The 18,911-nt window shown below is 41.1% G+C and overlaps 1 protein-coding gene across 1 annotated transcript in view; it reads right to left on the bottom strand.

Annotated features, from left to right (window-relative positions):
- Positions 1-18,911, bottom strand: part of LOC121547958 (TANK-binding kinase 1-binding protein 1-like) — a 45,327-nt gene that overhangs the window by 14,395 nt on the left and 12,021 nt on the right. The window contains exons 5-6 of the mRNA XM_045209698.1: positions 3,566-3,768; positions 3,316-3,377 (exon numbers count right to left, since the gene is read on the bottom strand). Of these exons, the coding sequence (XP_045065633.1) occupies positions 3,316-3,377; positions 3,566-3,768 (265 nt within the window). The remainder of the gene's footprint in view (positions 1-3,315; positions 3,378-3,565; positions 3,769-18,911) is intronic.

Raw genomic sequence — 18,911 nt, 5'->3', positions numbered from 1 at the left:
GTAATATCAATGAATGCAAATGCGATGGAAAGGCCACTATTCTAGGCAGAGTTCAACTTTAAGATGGGCCTGGGAAAATTTAGATTCTAATGAGTTCCCTAGAGGTTGTCCTTTAGACACTCTAAAGTCTAGACCAGGGATGGGCAACTAGCGGCCAGCAGACCAATTTAAAGCATTATAATAAATCAATAAAATATTATAATTTTTTGGGAGGGGAACTAAGTCGTGGTCTCAACTTACTGTTGAGAGTTAGAATAATAGAATATACAAGGTGCAATTTCGAAATTTGGTTGTGCATCAGCAGTCACTTAATTAGCCCATGTCAGCATTTATTTATTTATTGGTAAATTAGTCTAGTGGCCAGCTACACTATATATACAAACGTATGTGGACACCCCTTCAAATTAAGGGGCCATTGATCATATTAAAAACTGCAAACATTTGGCAAAATGTGTAGAATTGCAGGAAATTAGTTATAAAATTGCAAAATGTTCTCTCCGCCCCATGTCAAAATGTGTTTGGCAGTACGTCCAACCGGCATCACAACCGCAGACCACGCGTAACCACGCCAGCCAGGACCTCCACATCCGGCTTCTTCACCTGCAGGATCGTCCAAGACCAGCCACCTGGACAGCTGATGAAACTGTGGGTTTGCACAACCAAATAATTTCTGCACAAACTGTCAGAAACCGTCTCATGGAAACGCATCTGCTTGCTCGTCGTCCTCACCAGGGTCTTGACCTGACTGCAGTTCGGCGTCGTAACCGACTTCAGTGCTTCAAATGCTCACCTTCGATGGCCACTGGCACGCTGGAGAAGTGTGCTCTTCACGGATAAATCCCGTTTTCAACTGTACCGGGCAGATGGCAGGTGTCGTGTGGGCGAGTGGTTTGCTGATGTTACCGTTGTGAACAGTGCCCAATGGTTGCGGTGTGGTTATGGTATGGGCAGGCATAAGCTACGGACAACGAGCACAATTGCATTTTATCCATGGCAATTTGAATGCACAGAGATACCGTGACGAGATTCTGAGACCCATTGTCGTGCCATTCATCCACCTCCATCACCTCATGTTTCAGTATGTTAATGTACGGCCCCATATTGCAAGATCTGTACACAATTCATAAAGCTGAAAATGTCCCAGTTCTTCCATGGCCTGCCCATCCCTCACCAGACATGTCACCCATTGAGCATGTTTGGGATGCTTTGATCGACGTGTTCGACAGCGTGTTCCAGTTACTGCCAATGTCCAGCAACTTTGCACAGCCATGGAAGAGGAGTGGGACAACATTCCACAGGGCACAATCAACAGCCTGATCAACTCTATGCAAAGGAGATGTGTCATGCTGCATGAGGCAAATGGTGGTCACATCAGATGCTGACTGGTTTTCTGATCCATGTCCCTACTGTAGTAACTAAATAACGATGCTAATTATGCTGTGAGAACAAGGAATCCGCTGACACTGTACTTTGATTATAAAGGTTTATTATATCAAAAGATTTCAGCGTCAATTTACAGACTTCTGCAGGCATCTGGAGAACAACCGACCCAATCTAATATGTTGTTACTACCCGTCCTTTGTTTCAACCATGGTATTTATATCCTATGCCCTATGTAACATAATATGGGTGTTTTCCCATAAACCAATCCCAGGAGGCCACCTAACAGACTTCCTCTAACACACCATTTGCAAACATCAACAAAGTCATAAACTGTTTAGACACTACACTCCCTTTTTTGTAAAGGTATCTGTGACTAACAGATGCATATCTGTATTCCAAGTCATGTGAAATCCATAGATTAGGGTTTAATGAATTAATTTAAATTGACTGATTTCCTTATATGAACTGTAACTCGGTAAAAAATTGTTTCATGTTGCGTTTATATTTTTGTTCAGTGTCATTTATTGCCACCGGGGCTCGCCGGTGTAACTGCTGAACTGCTTACTGACTGTACTGCATGATGGTAACGGGTTTACTAACACGTTATTTCTATTAGCTATGTTGACTATGACGTTACTTTAGCTAATAGGGTGACAACGATGTAGGCTGTGTGTAGCGGTTATGATATGAAGATTTGGCTTGGAAACTTTTTTCGCCTGCTCACAGACAGCTGATGTGTTGTGCATTGAAGTCCAGAAGCAAAGGCAAAAGGTGAGAGGAGGAGAGCACGTAGATGCGAGAAGAAATACAACGAGCTGTTTGTATGTGGCTATGAAAATGAACTGTTTGCGTGTGATCAGGGGTGTATTCATTCCGCCGATTCTGTTGAAAAACGTTTCTTAAACGGAAGAAAACGGAATGAAACGGGGATAAACATAGCTGAATTTGTCCAATAGAAACTCTCGTTTGCAACTGCTGGACTAATGATTACACCCTAGATCAGCTAGATGCAGGCAAGAGTCTGCAAGGCAAGGCAGTATTGAATGTGTCACTGTCTGTCCATGTGTCACTCACTGTCTGTCACCTCAAATCTTTCTCTCGAACCTGTGTGCACCTACGTTATAAACTTTCATTCATAGGCTAAGTTGTAGCAACCTCATGATGAGTATAGGGAAATGTTGAGTATCATGTAGTAGCCTAAACCTATCGATGTTACGTTGAACTGGGTGAATGGAATATGAATGACAGTCATCCAATATGCTGTAATAGAAATAAGGCCATGCTCATTAAATAATTAGCGTCTTCCCTCATCTTAAACAGCACCGACCGCCACTGGTGGGTACACAGACCCATGAGCCACTGCGGCCCTCATGACGAGTTATGTAGCTCAGTTGGTAGAGCATGGCGTTTGCAACATCAGGGTTGTGGGTTTGATTCCCACAGGGGGCCAATAAAAAAATAATGTATGCATTCACTAACTATAAGTCGCTCTGGATAAGAGCGTCTGCTAAATGACTAAAATGTAAATGTAAAATGAGTTTTTGTGGCCCCTGTCCCCATCAAAGTTGCCCATCCCTGGTCTAGACCTTCAGATATGAGTCAGGTACAGATCCTAGTGAAACATTATTGTCTGCTACTATTCTCTCCCTCCCTCCGTCTCTCTCTCTCTCTCTCTCTCTCTTACTCTCTCTGCCTCTTTCTTTCTTTCTCTCTCTCTCTCTGTGTCTCTCTTGTCTCGGTCTCTCTCTCTCTCTCTCTCTCTGCCTCTCTCTTTCTCTCTCTCTCTGTCTCTCTCTCTCAGACAAACTCTTTCTCTCATAGTCCTTCTCGCTTTCTCTCCGTCCGTCCCGCCCTACCTCTCCCTCTCTCTGGCAGCTAAATGGTTGCAGGACTTATGGTGTCACACAGTAAATGGTTGTTGTCGTCACTTACTGCTCATCTCCCACCTTCTTTATCCACTCCACATCACACTGCTCACACGGCGAAGTCATTTCCTGCCGAAGTAGAGCGTGAAATTACATTAGCATGCAGGTGCTCGAAGAGGATTGGACAAAATGTGACAGCAAGAGCCAGGCGAGAACAAGAGTTAGACAGAACTGACTATGCTTTAGAGAATAGTGGGAGAATATATCAGTTTGTTATACATACCAGTGTGTTAGGTGTGTGTGTGTTGTTCACTGACCCTCCCTATGTGGTTGTTCTGGATCTGTCTCAGCTCCTCCTGCAGTCTCTCACACTTGGCCTTAATTTCCTCTTCCCTCTGACACGCCCGCTGGACCTCATGCCGCGCCCCCTCTAGCTCCGCCTCCAGACGCTGCAGCTTCAGGTCTGACAGAGTGTCTAGACTACGAGAGCTCTGCAGGGTCAGCGCAGGACAGTCCAGCACTGGGGAGGGGGAACACTCACGCGCACACACACACACACACACACACACACACACACACACACACACACACACACACACACAGCATCAATCTAGAGGGACTTAATTATCCCTGTGTTTATACCATCCATCATTGTACTTTGATGTGAAAGGATAATAAGGGATAGAGAAGTGGACTGAAGGCGAGATAAGAGCTCCACGTATCTTCATTTTCCACTTCGGTGGTGGAGCGTGCGTGGGCGCAGCCATGGAGCCCAGCTCATACCAACTCCGTCCTTGAGCCTGTATGTATTGTTCAGCAGGAGTCGTCTTTATTTTATCTCATCTCACCCAGCCAGCCAGCCTCCTCACACAACACATAGGCACAAATGCCTTCTGGAACATGTGAACATTCATGTGCCTTAATAACAAATATGCCATCTGTAAATAAGAATACATTGTTTAATACGAGCCTAGTTTTGCTACTGCTCTCAACATTGCTGCCCTGAAGTTAATAGCACTATCGACAAAGCTCAGTGGGAAAACGTTGTGATGGACTACTTTCTGGAGGATGATCGTGCCATGCTGCCTCTCTCTGACTGAAAATGAATCAGACAATGAGGAAATCCCTGATTTAGGTTAAAACATTTTCATTGAATCAGACATTGTAGAGTCTTCTGATGACAATGGTGGGGAAGAAATGGTGTCGTTGTCACAGAAAAAGTTGACCGAGTTTTGAAATCAGTGGAAGAAGAGAGGTGATTGCCATATGCGGTGAGAGTTCCAAAAAGAGAACACAGAAATTAGGCTGTTTTATAAAACACCTGTCTCCGGATTACATCTTCAAACTAAGGGAAACCATGGCATCCATGACAGAGAGGGAGAAGCGTTCATCCATGTATACGGTTAAGAGTCTAGCTACATTTTCAGATATTATAAGTTTCTAATTCTGTCAGAAAGTCATTTTCATTGCAAGTTAAAGCATACTGTTAGCTAGCTAACGTTAGCTGGCTGGCTCACTAGCTAATGTTACATGTATGATCTGTGTAGTAGCTCTAGAAAGAGGCCTGAGTTCCCGAGTTGGAATTCCGAGTTGGATGACCGTTCAAATCGATTTTTCTCGGTCAGAGTTTTTTTTCTCTCCAGAGTTCCCAGATGTTTTGAATGCGGCATTAGAGTTGGGATTATGGTTCATTGCTTAGCTAGCTAGCTACATGTCTAAACAAAAGACTCCACTATGCAAGTAACCATTTCAATATACCGTTTACATTTCACTGTACTGCTTACACCATCTGTATCCTGTGCATGTGACAAATAAACTTAGATTTTATTTGATGTAGTGTGTGTTTACCAGAGACGGTACTGTGAAGAACAACATGACCTGCACCAAAGTCAGATTAGGATATAGGCCAAGGACTAGATACATTGTATTTGTACTACTACTTTTTGCTACTACTTTCACCACTTTTAGTCTTGAAATCTTTGGTTGTTTACTACACTGTGAATCCTTAAAGAGATGGGTGGTGCTAAGGCTTAAGTGGGTGTGAAAGATGACCATTCAAATCGATTTTTCTCAGTCAGATTTTTTTGTTGTTGAAACTATAATATTTCAGTTAAAAATGTGTAATACATTTGCAACAATTTCAAAAAAACTGTTTTTGCTTTGTCATTATGGGGTATTGTGTGTAGATTGATGAGGGAAAAAGACAATTTAATCAATTTTAGAATAAGGCTGTAACGTAAAAAATGTGGAAAAAGTAAAGGGTTATGAATACTTTCCGAATGCACTGTATCTAGATCCTCTATGAAGCTGTGCAGGGATCCAAATTGCAGATTTAAAAGAAAACATGAGTCGTCAACATACAATGACACCTTTGTTTTGATTTCTAGCCCCTTTATATTATTGTTGGATCTGATATTAACAGCTAATATTTCGATGGCCATAATAAATAGATATGCCGAAAGTGGACAACCCCGTTTTACTCCTCTTGACAGTTTAATACTTTCTGAGAAGTAGCCATTATTTACTATTTTACACCTGGGGCTACTATACATAACTTTAACCCATTGTAGAAGAGATTCTCAAATTAAAATAGTTCAGGCATTTACAGTGGCTTGCAAAATTATTCACCCCCCCTTGGTATTTTTCCTAATTTGTTGCCTTACAACCTGGAATTAAAATTGATTTTGGGGGGGTTTGTATAATTTGATTTACACAACATGCCTACCACTTTGAAGATGCAAAACAATTTTTGCTTGTGAAACAAACAAGAAATAAGACAAAAAAACTGAAAACTTGAGCGTGCATAACTATTCACCCCCCCAAAGTCAATACTTTGTAGAGACACCTTTTGCAGCAATTACAGCTGCAAGTCTCTTGGGGTATGTCTCTATAAGCTTGGCACATCTAGCCACTGGGATTTTTGCCCATTCTTCAAGGCAAAACTGCTCCAGCTCCTTCAAGTTGGATGGGTTCCGCTGGTGTACAGCAATCTTTAAGTCATACCACATATTCTCAATTGGATTAAGGTCTGGGCTTTGACTAGGCCATTCCAATACATTTAAATGTTTCCCCTTAAACCACTCGATTGTTGCTTTAGCAGTATGCTTAGGGTCATTGTCCTGCTGGAAGGTGAACCTCTGTCCCTGTCTCAAATCTCTGGAAGACTGAAACAGGTTTCCCTCAAGAATTTCCCTGTATTTAGTGCCATCCATCATTCCTTCAATTCTGACCAGTTTCCCAGTCCCTGCTGATGAAAAACATCCCCACAGCATGATGCTGCCACCACCATGCTTCACTGTGGGGATGGTGTTCTCGGGGTGATGAGAGGTGTTGGGTTTGCGCCAGACATAGCGTGTGGAGTGTACGGCTTAAAGTGGTCCTATGGACAGATACTCCAATCTCCGCTCTGGAGCTTTGCAGCTCCTTCAGGGTTATCTTTGGTCTCTTTGTTGCCTCTCTGATTAATGCCCTCCTTGCCTGGTCCGTGAGTTTTGGTGGGCGGCCCTCTCTTGACAGGTTTGTTGTGGTGCCATATTCTTTCAATTTTTTAATAATGGATTTAATGGTGCTCTGTGGGATGTTCAAAGTTTCAGATATTTTTTTATAACCCAACCCTGATCTGTACTTCTCCACAACTTTGTCCCTGACCTGTTAGGAGAGCTCCTTGGTCTTCAGGGTGCCCCTTACTTGGTGGTGCCCCTTGCTTAGTGGTGTTGCAGACTCTGGGGCCTTTCAGAATACGTGTATACAGTGGGGAGAACAAGTATTTGATACACTGCCGATTTTGCAGGTTTTCCTACTTACAAAGCATGTAGAGGTCTGTAATTTTTATCATAGGTACACTTCAACTGTGAGAGACGGAATCTAAAACAAAAATGCGAGAAAATCACATTGAATGATTTTTAAGTAATTAATTTGCATTTTATTGCATGACATACAGTGGGGGAAAAAAGTATTTAGTCAGCCACCAATTGTGCAAGTTCTCCCACTTAAAAAGATGAGAGAGGCCTGTAATTTTCATCATAGGTACACGTCAACTATGACAGACAAAATGAGAAATAAAATTCCAGAAAATCACATAATAGGATTTTTTATGAATTTATTTGCAAATTATGGTGGAAAATAAGTATTTGGTCAATAACAAAAGTTTCTCAATACTTTGTTATATACCCTTTGTTGGCAATGACACAGGTCAAACGTTTTCTGTAAGTCTTCACAAGGTTTTCACACACTGTTGCTGGTATTTTGGCCCATTCCTCCATGCAGATCTCCTCTAGAGCAGTGATGTTTTGGGGCAGTCGCTGGGCAACACGGACTATCAACTCCCTCCCAAAGATTTTCTATGGGGTTGAGATCTGGAGACTGGCTAGGCCACTCCAGGACCTTGAAATGCTTCTTACGAAGCCACTCCTTTGTTGCCCGGGCGGTGTGTTTGGGAACATTGTCATGCTGAAAGACCCAGCCACGTTTCATCTTCAATGCCCTTGCTGATGGAAGGAGGTTTTCACTCAAAATCTCACGATACATGGCCCCATTCATTCTTTCCTTTACACGGATCAGTCGTCCTGGTCCCTTTGCAGAAAAACAGCCCCAAAGCATGATGTTTCCACCCCCATGCTTCACAGTAGGTATGGTGCAACTCAGCATTCTTTGTCCTCCAAACACGACAAGTTGAGTTTTTACCAAAAAGTTATATTTTGGTTTCATCTGACCATATGGCATTCTCCCAATCCTCTTCTGGATCATCCAAATGCACTCTAGCAAACTCCAGACGGGCCTGGACATGTACTGGCTTAAGCAGGGGGACACGTCTCGCACTGCAGGATTTGAGTCCCTGGCGGCGTAGTGTGTTACTGATGGTAGGCTTTGTTACTTTGGTCCCAGCTCTCTGCAGGTCATTCACTAGGTCCCCCCGTGTGGTTCTGGGATTTTTGCTCACCGTTCTTGTGATCATTTTGACCCCACGGGGTGAGATCTTGCGTGGAGCCCCAGATCGAGGGGAGATTATCAGTGGTCTTGTATGTCTTCCATTTCCTAATAATTGCTCCCACAGTTGATTTCTTCAAACCAAGCTGCTTACCTATCGCAGATTCAGTCTTCCCAGCCTGGTGCAAGTCTACAATTCTGTTTCTGGTGTCCTTTGACAGCTCTTTGGTCTTGGCCATAGTGGAGTTTGGAGTGTGACTGTTTGAGGTTGTGGACAGGTGTCTTTTATACTGATAACAAGTTCAAACAGGTGCCATTAATACAGGTAATGAGTGGAGGACAGAGGAGCCTCTTAAAGAAGAAGTTACAGGTCTGTGAGAGCCAGAAATCTTGCTTGTTTGTAGGTGACCAAATACTTATTTTCCACCATCATTTGCAAATAAATTAATTAAAAATCCTACAATGTGATTTTCTGGATTTTTTTTCCTCAATTTGTCTGTCATAGTTGACTTGTACCTATGATGAAAATTACAGGCCTCTCTCATCTTTTTAAGTGGGAGAACTTGCACAATTGGTGGCTGACTAAATACTTTTTTTCCCCACTATAAGTGCGTGCGTGCAGGCAGTAGTTTGTGAACGAGTACACAGTGTAAACATTGCTATAGCGGTGTTTCCACTAGCTATAAAACGTATTAACTGGATATGCGCTGGCTTGAGCAGGGGGACCTTGCGTGCGCTGCAGGATTTTAATCCATGACGGCATAATGTGTTACTAATGGTTTTCTTTGAGACTGTGGTCCCAGCTCTCTTCAGGTCATTGACCAGGTCCTGCCGTGTAGTTCTGGGCTGATCCCTCACCTTCCTCATGATCATTGATGCCCCACGAGGTGAGATCTTGCATGGAGCCCCAGACCGAGGGTGATTGACCGTCATCTTGAACTTCTTCCATTTTCTAATAATTCTGCCAACAGTTGTTGCCTTCTCACCAATCTGCTTGCCTATTGTCCTGTAGCCCATCCCAGCCTTGTGCAGGTCTACAATTTTATCCCTGATGTCCTTATACAGCTCTCTGGTCTTGGCCATTGTGGAGAGGTTGGAGTCTGTTTGATTGAGTGCGTGGACAGGTGTCTTTTATACAGGTAACGAGTTCAAACTGGTGCAGTTAATACAGGTAATGAGTGGAGAACAGGGCTTCTTAAAGAAAAACTAACAGGTCTGTGAGAGCCGAAATTCTTACTGGTTGGTAGGTGATCAAATACTTATGTCATGCAATAAAATGCAAATTAATTACTTAAAAATCATTCAATGTGATTTTCTCGCATTTTTGTTTTAGATTCCGTCTCTCACAGTTGAAGTGTACCTATGATAAAAATTACAGACCTCTACATGCTTTGTAAGTAGGAAAACCTGCAAAATCGGCAGTATATCAAATACTTGTTCTCCCCACTGTATATACTGAGATCATGTGACAGATAATGTGACACTTAGATTGCACACAGGTGGACTTTATTTAACTAATTATGTGACTTCTGAAGGTAATTGGTTGCACCAGATCTTATTTAGGGGCTTCATAGCAAAGGGGGTGAATATATATGCACGCACCACTTTTCCGTTATTTATTTTTTTAGAATTTTTTGAAACAAGTTATTTTTTTCATTTCACTTCACCAATTTGGACTATTTTGTGTATGTCCGTTACATGAAATCCAAATAAAAATCAATTTAAATTACAGGTTGTAATGCAACAAAATAGGAAAAACACCAAGGGGGATAAATAGTTTTGCAAGGCACTGTATATATGAATTCTAGTCATACTTCTAGTCAAAGTCCTTTTCAAAATCAGCTATGAATACCGGGCTTGGTTTTCCAGATTTTTCATAGTGTTCTATTGTTTCCAGTACTTGTCTTAGATTATCTCCAATGTATCGTCCATGTAAAAAAAAAAGGTCTTATTAGGATTAATAATATCAGACAATAACTTTTTAATTCTATGTGCTATGTATTTTGCTAGAATTTTGGCATCACAACACTGAAGTGTAAGGGGCCTCCAGTTCTTTAGGTGGACTGGATCTTTATATTTACCACCTGGGTCCTGTTCCAGTAATAGTGAAATCAAATATTTTTGCTGAGTATCTGATAGTCTACCATTTTTATAAGAGTGGTTCAAACATGCTAATAGCGGACCTCTGAGTACATCAAAAAAGGTTTGATATACCTCAACTGGTATGCCATCCAGCCTTGGAGCTTTCCCGGACTTAAAGGCTTTAATTGCATCAAGACGTTCCTCCTCTGTAATTTGTCCTTCGCATGAGTCTTTCTGTATGGCTGTTAATTTTACACTTTTAATAGAAAAAAAATCCTTACAATTAACTTCAGTTAGTGGAAATGAAGAAGACTGAAATGAAAACATATGCTTAAAGTACTTTGCTTCCTCTTTCAAAATATAGTTTGGTGAATCATGGATCATTTGTAACAAGTTTCTGTAAATTATTTTTGGTAGCATTTCTATGTTGAAGGTAAAAAAATAATTGGTGCATATTTCCCCCTTATTCCATCTCGTTCACTTTATTTTCATAATATATTACACTTGATCTTTCTTTAATAAGTTCCTCCAGTTCATTCTGTTTTATCTCCAACTTCTCTGTGCCTTTATGGTACAGTTTGTATTGCTTCTATCTGTACTGTTAGTTCCTTTGTTAATATGAACAATTTTTACCTAAATAGTTTTTGTTTTGAGGATTGAATTGCAAGGCCTCTAAAGACACATTTGAAAGTGTCCCATACAATAAGGGGATCTGCTGTACCTACTGTATGTTTTCTCAATCAGCTTTAACTGTATGTGCACTCGTAAATCAGGTTATTTCTCGAGTTGGGCTCTGGGATATAACAGCCGTTGAGTATCTGATTTTATGGTGGATTGTGGAGGAGGGGGGTTGAGTGTGTTGGAGTATGTGAGTATGTGCGTGTGTGCTTGTCTGGCATCTGTTGTGGGGGGGGTGGGGATGTTTTGGGGGGGGGGGGTATGGGATGGACCACGGGAATTATTTGCTAGGATAATAATTGCTTGTCAATGAATTAAATGTAATACAATGGCAATCTGGGTTATATGTTAAAATCCTACGCGTGAACTGCCGACAATATTACGCATATTAATTGATAATGATGGAAAATAGGATATGCATAATTTTTTACAAATAGTTATATAGATATATATATAGAGGTGAAAGCATTGGAAATGCTTTTGGCGGTTAATCTGCTTCTGTTTTGTGGGTGGCACTGTGTGCTGTTTTCGATGGATGTGTCCTGGCCTCTCGGGGCCGTAGGGATCCGGAGGGACGTGGGTGGGATGCTGATCACTGGGATGACGGCTCAACTTGGGATGGGGAGGGGCTTTAGCGGGGGAATTAGTGGAGAACAATTGAAGGGTTACTCCGTAGCAATGCAAATATCACGGTACAGCTATATGGACACTCAATCATTACGGTATTTTTTATTGGTAAATTTACAAACATATATAATGATAAATAGACTTGAAACTTGTATTTCATTATGGTGTGTGGTGAAATAAGTATAGCCAGTTATAATTGTAATGGCTTAGCTGATAATAACAAAAGAAGAACAATATTTACATGGCTCAAAGAGAAGGAATATAATATCTATTGTATACAGGAAACTCATTCAACAATTCGAGATGAAGTAGCATGGAAAAAAGAATGGGGGGGGTGAATGTACTTCTCCCATGGGCAAAGAAATTCAAAAGGGGTGATGATATTAATGAATAGTAATTTCGATCCGAATGTGCAAATTATCCAAATAGATACACAAGGTAGATGGATTATTTTAAATATGCTATTGGACCATAAACAGATATGGCTCATTAACCTTTACGGACCAAATAATGATGATCCACAATTCTTTGACAATATATATAATAAATGATCAACCCTTCAAGCAATTCAAGACAATATTATTATGGTGGGGGATTATAATACTGTTTTAAATAGCTCAATGGACCGTAAAGGAAATCACACCACAAACAATCACCCACATGCTCTTAAGGAAATTGTGAATGTCATGGATACATTAGAACTAGTAGATATATGGAGGCTTAAATATACTGATCTAGTGAGATATACATGGCGGAGACTGAATCAAGCTAGTCGTCTTGACTTCTTTCTTATCTCATTCTCGTTGGCACCAAAAGTAAAAAAAGTGTTGATAGGGGACAAAATGCGGTCGGACCATCATATAATAGGCATATACATTACTCTTACTGAATTTCCACGTGGGCGAGGATATTGGAAATTTTATCAAAGCCTATTGGATGATAATTTATTTATAATTAGAACAAAGGAATTTATAACTGACTTTTTCCAACATAACATAGGTACAGCGAATCCCCTTATTGTATGGGACACCTTTAAATGTGCCTTTAGAGGCCATGCAATTCAGTACTCATCTCGAAAACAAAAGCAATTTAGGTCAAAAGAGTTTATACTAAGAAAGGAAATAGAAAGTCTAACAGAACACACCATAGTGCCCTCTAAGCTCATCACTAAGCTAAGGATCCTGGGACTAAACACCTCCCTCTGCAACTGGATCCTGGACTTCCTGACGGGCCGCCCCCAGGTGGTAAGGGTAGGTAACAACACATCTGCCACACTGATCCTCAACACGGGGGCCCCTCAGGGGTGCGTGCTCAGTCCCCTCCTGTACTCTCTGTTCACCCATGACTGCATGGCCAGGCACGACTCCAACACCATCATTACGTTTGCCGACGACACAACAGTGGTAGGCCTGATCACAGACAACGATGAGACAGCCTATAGGGAGGAGGTCAGAGACCTGGCCGTGTGGTGCCAGGACAACAACCTCTCCCTCAATGTGACCAAGACAAAGGAGATGATTGTGGACTACAGGAAAAAAAGAGGACTGAGCACGCCCCCATTCTCATCGACGGGGCTGTAGTGGAACAGGTTGAGAGCTTCAAGTTCCTTGGTGTCCACATCACCAACGAACTATCATGGTCCAAACACACAAAGACAGTCGTGAAGAGGGCACGACAAAGCCTATTCCCCCTCAGGAGACTGAAAAGATTTGGCATGGGTCCTCAGATCCTCAAAAAATTCTACAGCTGCACCATCGAGAGCATCCTGACTGGTTGCATCACCGCCTGGTATGGCAACTGCTTGGCCTCCGACCGCAAGGCACTACAGAGGGTAGTGCGTACGGCCCAGTACATCACTGGGGCCAAGCTTCCTGCCATCCAGGACCTCTATACCAGGCGGTGTCAGAGGAAGGCCCTTAAAATTGTCAAAGACTCCAGCCACCCTAGTCATAGATTGTTCTCTCTGCTACCGCACGGCAAGCGGTACCGGAGTGCCAAGTCTAGGTCCAAAAGACTTCTCAACAGCTTCTACCCCCAAGCCATAAGACTCCTGAACAGCTAATCATGGCTACCCGGACTATTTGCACTGCCCCCCCACCCCATCCTTTTTACGCTGCTGCTACTCTGTTAATTATTTATGCATAGTCACTTTAACTCTACCCACATGTACATATTACCTCAACTACCTCAACTAGCCGGTGTCCCCGCACATTGACTCTGCAACGGTACCCCCCTGTATATATAGCCTCCCTACTGTTATTTTATTTTACTTCTGCTCTTTTTTTCTCAACACTTTTTTGTTGTTGTTTTATTTTTACTTTTTTTGTTAAAAATAAATGCACTGTTGGTTAAGGGCTGTAAGTAAGCATTTCACTGTAATGTCTGCACCTGTTGTATTCGGCGCATGTGACCAATACAATTTGATTTGATTTGATTTGATTTGAGAACAGATAGATGGCAATGAAAACTGTAACATAGAGGCTCAGAATAAATTAGAGGAAAAACAAAAATAAATGGAGAAACTTATTCAAGAAAGATCAAGTGTAATATATTATAAAAATAAAGCAAACTGGATGGAATATGGGGAAAAATGCACAAAATTCTTTTTTAATCTTCAACATAGGAATGCTACCAAAAATAACTTCATGAAACTGGTTACAATTGACAGAGTCACCCATAATTCACCAAATTATATTTTGAAGGAAGAAACAAAGTACTTTAATCATATGTTTTCTTTTCAGTCGCCTCCATCTCCTCTAACTGAAGCTAATTGTAGAGATTTTTTTTCTATTGATAATGTCAAATTAACAGCCACACAGAAAGACTCATGTGAAGGTGAAATTACAGAGGAGGAACTTCTGGATGCAATTAAATACTTTAAGTCTGGGAAAACTCCAGGGTTGGATGGCATACCAGTCGAGGTATACCTAACCTTTTTTGATATTCTAAGAGGACCGTTATTAGCATGTTTTAACCACTCCTATGTAAATGGTAGATTATCTGACACTCAAGAAGAAGGTCTGATCTCATTATTACTAAAACAGGAAGTGGAAAATATAAAGATCCAGTCCATTTACAAAATTGGAGGCCCCTTACACTTCAGTGTTGTGATGCTAAAATTCTAGCAAAATGTATAGCGCATAGAATTAAAAAGGTATTGTCGGATATTATTAATTCTAATCAGACAGGTTTTTTACATGGAAGATACATTGGAGACAATATAAGGCAAGTATTGGAAACAATAGAACACTATGGAAAATATGGGAAACCAGGCCTGCTATTCATAGCAGACTTCGAAAAGGCATTTGATAAAGTTCGACTGGGGTTTATATATAAATGCCTGGAGCATTTAACATGTATAGTAACCCTAGGTGTAAAATAGTAAATAATGGCTATTTCTCAGAAAGTTTTAAACTGTCAAGAGGAGTGAAACAGGGTTGTCCACTATCGGCAAATCTATTTATTGTGGCCATCGAGATGTTAGCTATTAAAATCAGATCCAATAATAATATCAGAGGATTAGAAATCCAGGGCTTAAAAACAAAGGTGTCATTGTACGCTGATGATTCATGTTTTCTTTTAAATCCACAACTAGAATCCCTCCACAGCCTCATAGAAGATCTAGATACATTTTCTAACATCTCTGGATTACAACCAAATTATACAAATGTACTATATTACGTATTGGATCACTAAAAAATAAAAACTGTACATTACCATGTAGTTTACCAATAAAATGGTCTGATGGTGATGTGGATATACTCGGAATACATATCCCAAAGGAAATAAATGATCTCACTTCAATACATTTTAATAGAAAGTTAGCAAAAATAGATAAGATCTTACTACCATGGTAAGAAAAATACCTGTCAATTTGTGGAAAAATCACCCTGATTAACTCTTTAGTATTATCCCAGTTTACCTATTTGCTTATGGTCTTGCCTACGCCTAGCGAACAGTTTTTTAAATTATATGAGAAAAAAATATTCAATTTTATTTGGAACGGCAAGCCATACAAAATTAAAAGGGCATATTTATATCATGAATATGAATTCAGAGGACAGAAATTATTAAATATTAAAGCATTAGACCTATCACTAAAAGCTTCAGTCATACAAAAGTTATACTTAAATCCGAACTGGTTCTCAAGCAAATTAGTAAGATTGTCTCACCCAATGTTCAAGAAAGGCCTTTTTCCCTTTATTCAGATTACAACAACTCATTTGCAGTTATTTGAAAAGGAAATCATCTCCCAAATATCCCTATTTCTAAAACAAGCCATAGAAAGTTGGTTGCAATTTCAATTTAATCCTCCAGAAATGACAGAACAAATAATGCAACAAATATTGTGGTTAAATTCAAATATACTAATTGACAAAAAACCTTTATTTTTTGACAGAATGTTTAAAAAAAGGTATAATCTTCGTAAATGATATCATCGGTAGGACTGGTGGAGTTATGTTGCACATGCAGCTAACAAAAACATATGGAAATGTCTGCTCTACCCAAAATTACAACCAAATAATTGCAGCCTTACCGCAAAAGTGGAAGAGGAAAGTGGAAGGGGGAGAAAGTAAGGAACTTGTCTGTCGGCCTTGCATTAAAGAACATAATTGGTTAAGGAAAACTGTGATAAATAAAAAAGTATATAAGTTTCACTTAAGGACCAAAGGATTGACAGCCGTCCCATAATAGATTGCAAAATAGTTGGGAAGAGATTTTTGACGTACCGATCCCATGGCATAGTGTTTATGAACTGACATGCAAAACGACACCGGATTCAAAAATTTGAATCTTTCTATTTAAAATATTATATACAATTCTTGCTACCAATAGAATGTTATTTATATGGGGGATACAATCTTCCCAGCTCTGCATATTTTGCTGTGAAGAGACAGAATCATTAGATCATTTGTTTTGGTTCTGTCCATTTGTAGCTTGTTTTTGGACAGGTCCAGGAATGGCTAAAGGATTGCAATATTTACCTGGAGCTAACCTTGCAGATAGCATTACTGGGTGATCTGAAAAGTCATAGTCAATCGATCAATAATATAATAATACTTTTAGCAAAAATGTTTATTTTTAATTCACAATCTGTAGAAGCAATGAGAATAGAAAGGTTCAGAACTTTTGTAAAACATCACAGTACGGTTGAAATATATATGGCAAATAGAAATCCTATATGGATGGTGTTAAGAGATAGATGGGAGGTATTGAATAGAGTTGAAGGATGGGACTAATAACAAATAACAACAAATAATAACAAAGATAGCTAATAATGTAAGCATACTGTGTCCATAATAAGTATATAGGTTGTATGTTGGGAGCTTTTGGGAAAGAGCACAGTTAGAAAGATATGGCATATAGAAGCAAACCGGATGGACATCATGAAAATGATCGGAGAGGTTGAGAGTAGAAGACGTTCAGGAGCAAAAAAAAAGTATATATATATATATACACTGCTCAAAAAAATAAAGGGAACACTTAAACAACACAATGTAACTCCAAGTCAATCACACTTCTGTGAAATCAAACTGTCCACTTAGGAAGCAACACTTATTGACAATACATTTCACATGCTGTTGTGCAAATGGAATAGACAACAGGTGGAAATTATAGGCAATTAGCAAGACACCCCCAATAAAGAAGGGGTTCTGCAGGTGGTGACCACAGACCACTTCTCAGTTCCTATGCTTCCTGGCTGATGTTTTGGTCACTTTTGAATGCTGGCGGTGCTTTCACTCTAGTGGTAGCATGAGACGGAGTCTACAACCCACACAAGTGGCTCAGGTAGTGCAGCTCATCCAGGATGGCACATCAATGCGAGCTGTGGCAAGAAGGTTTGCTGTGTCTGTCAGCGTAGTGTCCAGAGCATGGAGGCGCTACCAGGAGACAGGCCAGTACATCAGGAGATGTGGAGGAGGCCGTAGGAGGGCAACAACCCAGCAGCAGGACCGCTACCGCCGCCTTTGTGCAAGGAGGAGCAGGAGGAGCACTGCCAGAGCCCTGCAAAATGACCTCCAGCAGGCCACAAATGTGCATGTGTCTGCTCAAACGGTCAGAAACAGACTCCATGAGGGTGGTGTGAGGGCCCAACGTCCACAGGTGGGGGTTGTCCTTTAGCCCAACACCGTGCAGGACGTTTGGCATTTGCCAGAGAACACCAAGATTGGCAAATTTGCCACTGGCGCCCTGTGCTCTTCACAGATGAATGCACGTTCACACTGAGCACGTGACAGACGTGACAGAGTCTGGAGACGCCGTGGAGAACGTTCTGCTGCCTGCAACATCCTCCAGCATGACCGGTTTGGCGGTGGGTCTGTCATGGTGTGGGGTGGCATTTCTTTGGGGGGCTGCACAGCCCTCCATGTGCTCGCCAGAGGTAGCCTGACTGCCATTAGGTACCGAGATGAGATCCTCAGACCCCTTGTGAGACCATATGCTGGTGCGGTTGGCCCTGGGTTCCTCCTAATGCAAGACAATGCTAGACCTCATGTGGCTGGAGTGTGTCAGCAGTTCCTGCAAGAGGAAGGCATTGATGCTATGGACTGGCCCGCCCGTTCCCCAGAACTGAATCCAATTGAGCACATCTGGGACATCATGTCTCGCTCCATCCACCAACGCCACGTTGCACCACAGACTGTCCAGGAGTTGGCGGATGCTTTAGTCCAGGTCTGGGAGGAGATCCCTCAGGAGACCATCCGCCACCTCATCAGGAGCATGCCCAGGCGTTGTAGGGAGGTCATACAGGCACGTGGAGGCCACACACACTACTGAGCCTCATTTTGACTTGTTTTAAGGACATTACATCAAAGTTGGATCAGCCTGTAGTGTGGTTTTCCACTTTAATTTTGAGGGTGACTCCAAATCCAGACCTCCATGGGTTGATAAATTTGATTTCCATTGATCATTTTTGTGTGATTTTGTTGTCAGCACATTCAACTATGTAAAGAAAAAAGTATTTAATAAGATTATTTCATTCATTCAGATCTAGGATGTGTTGTTTAAGTGTTCCCTTTATTTTTTTGAGCAGTGTATATAATATAATTATTGTAAAATTAACTGTGTCCATAAGGTGTAGATAGTAAGTATAGACCGGAAGTAGAGGCCTGGGCATTGTTGTTCACTAATTTACTCCAAGTAGGGAAAGGATGGCGGGGTTGAAAAGTAATAAAGGGGAGTATATATATAAAAAACATGGGGGATTGGAAGTGATGCAGACAATTACATTGATAGAAGATACACTCTATCTGCAATATTAAGCTGATCCATCCCCCAGAAAAAAAAAAAAAAAAACGATGTGTAGTTGATTTTATTCCGCCACTGTGTGTGTCACGCCCTGGCTCTGGG

The sequence above is a fragment of the Coregonus clupeaformis genome, chromosome 31 (assembly GCF_020615455.1).
Source record: "Coregonus clupeaformis isolate EN_2021a chromosome 31, ASM2061545v1, whole genome shotgun sequence".
Taxonomy (NCBI): domain Eukaryota; kingdom Metazoa; phylum Chordata; class Actinopteri; order Salmoniformes; family Salmonidae; genus Coregonus; species Coregonus clupeaformis.
Note: the sequence above shows the minus strand (reverse complement) of the source record. Positions and strands in the feature narration are given on the sequence as shown.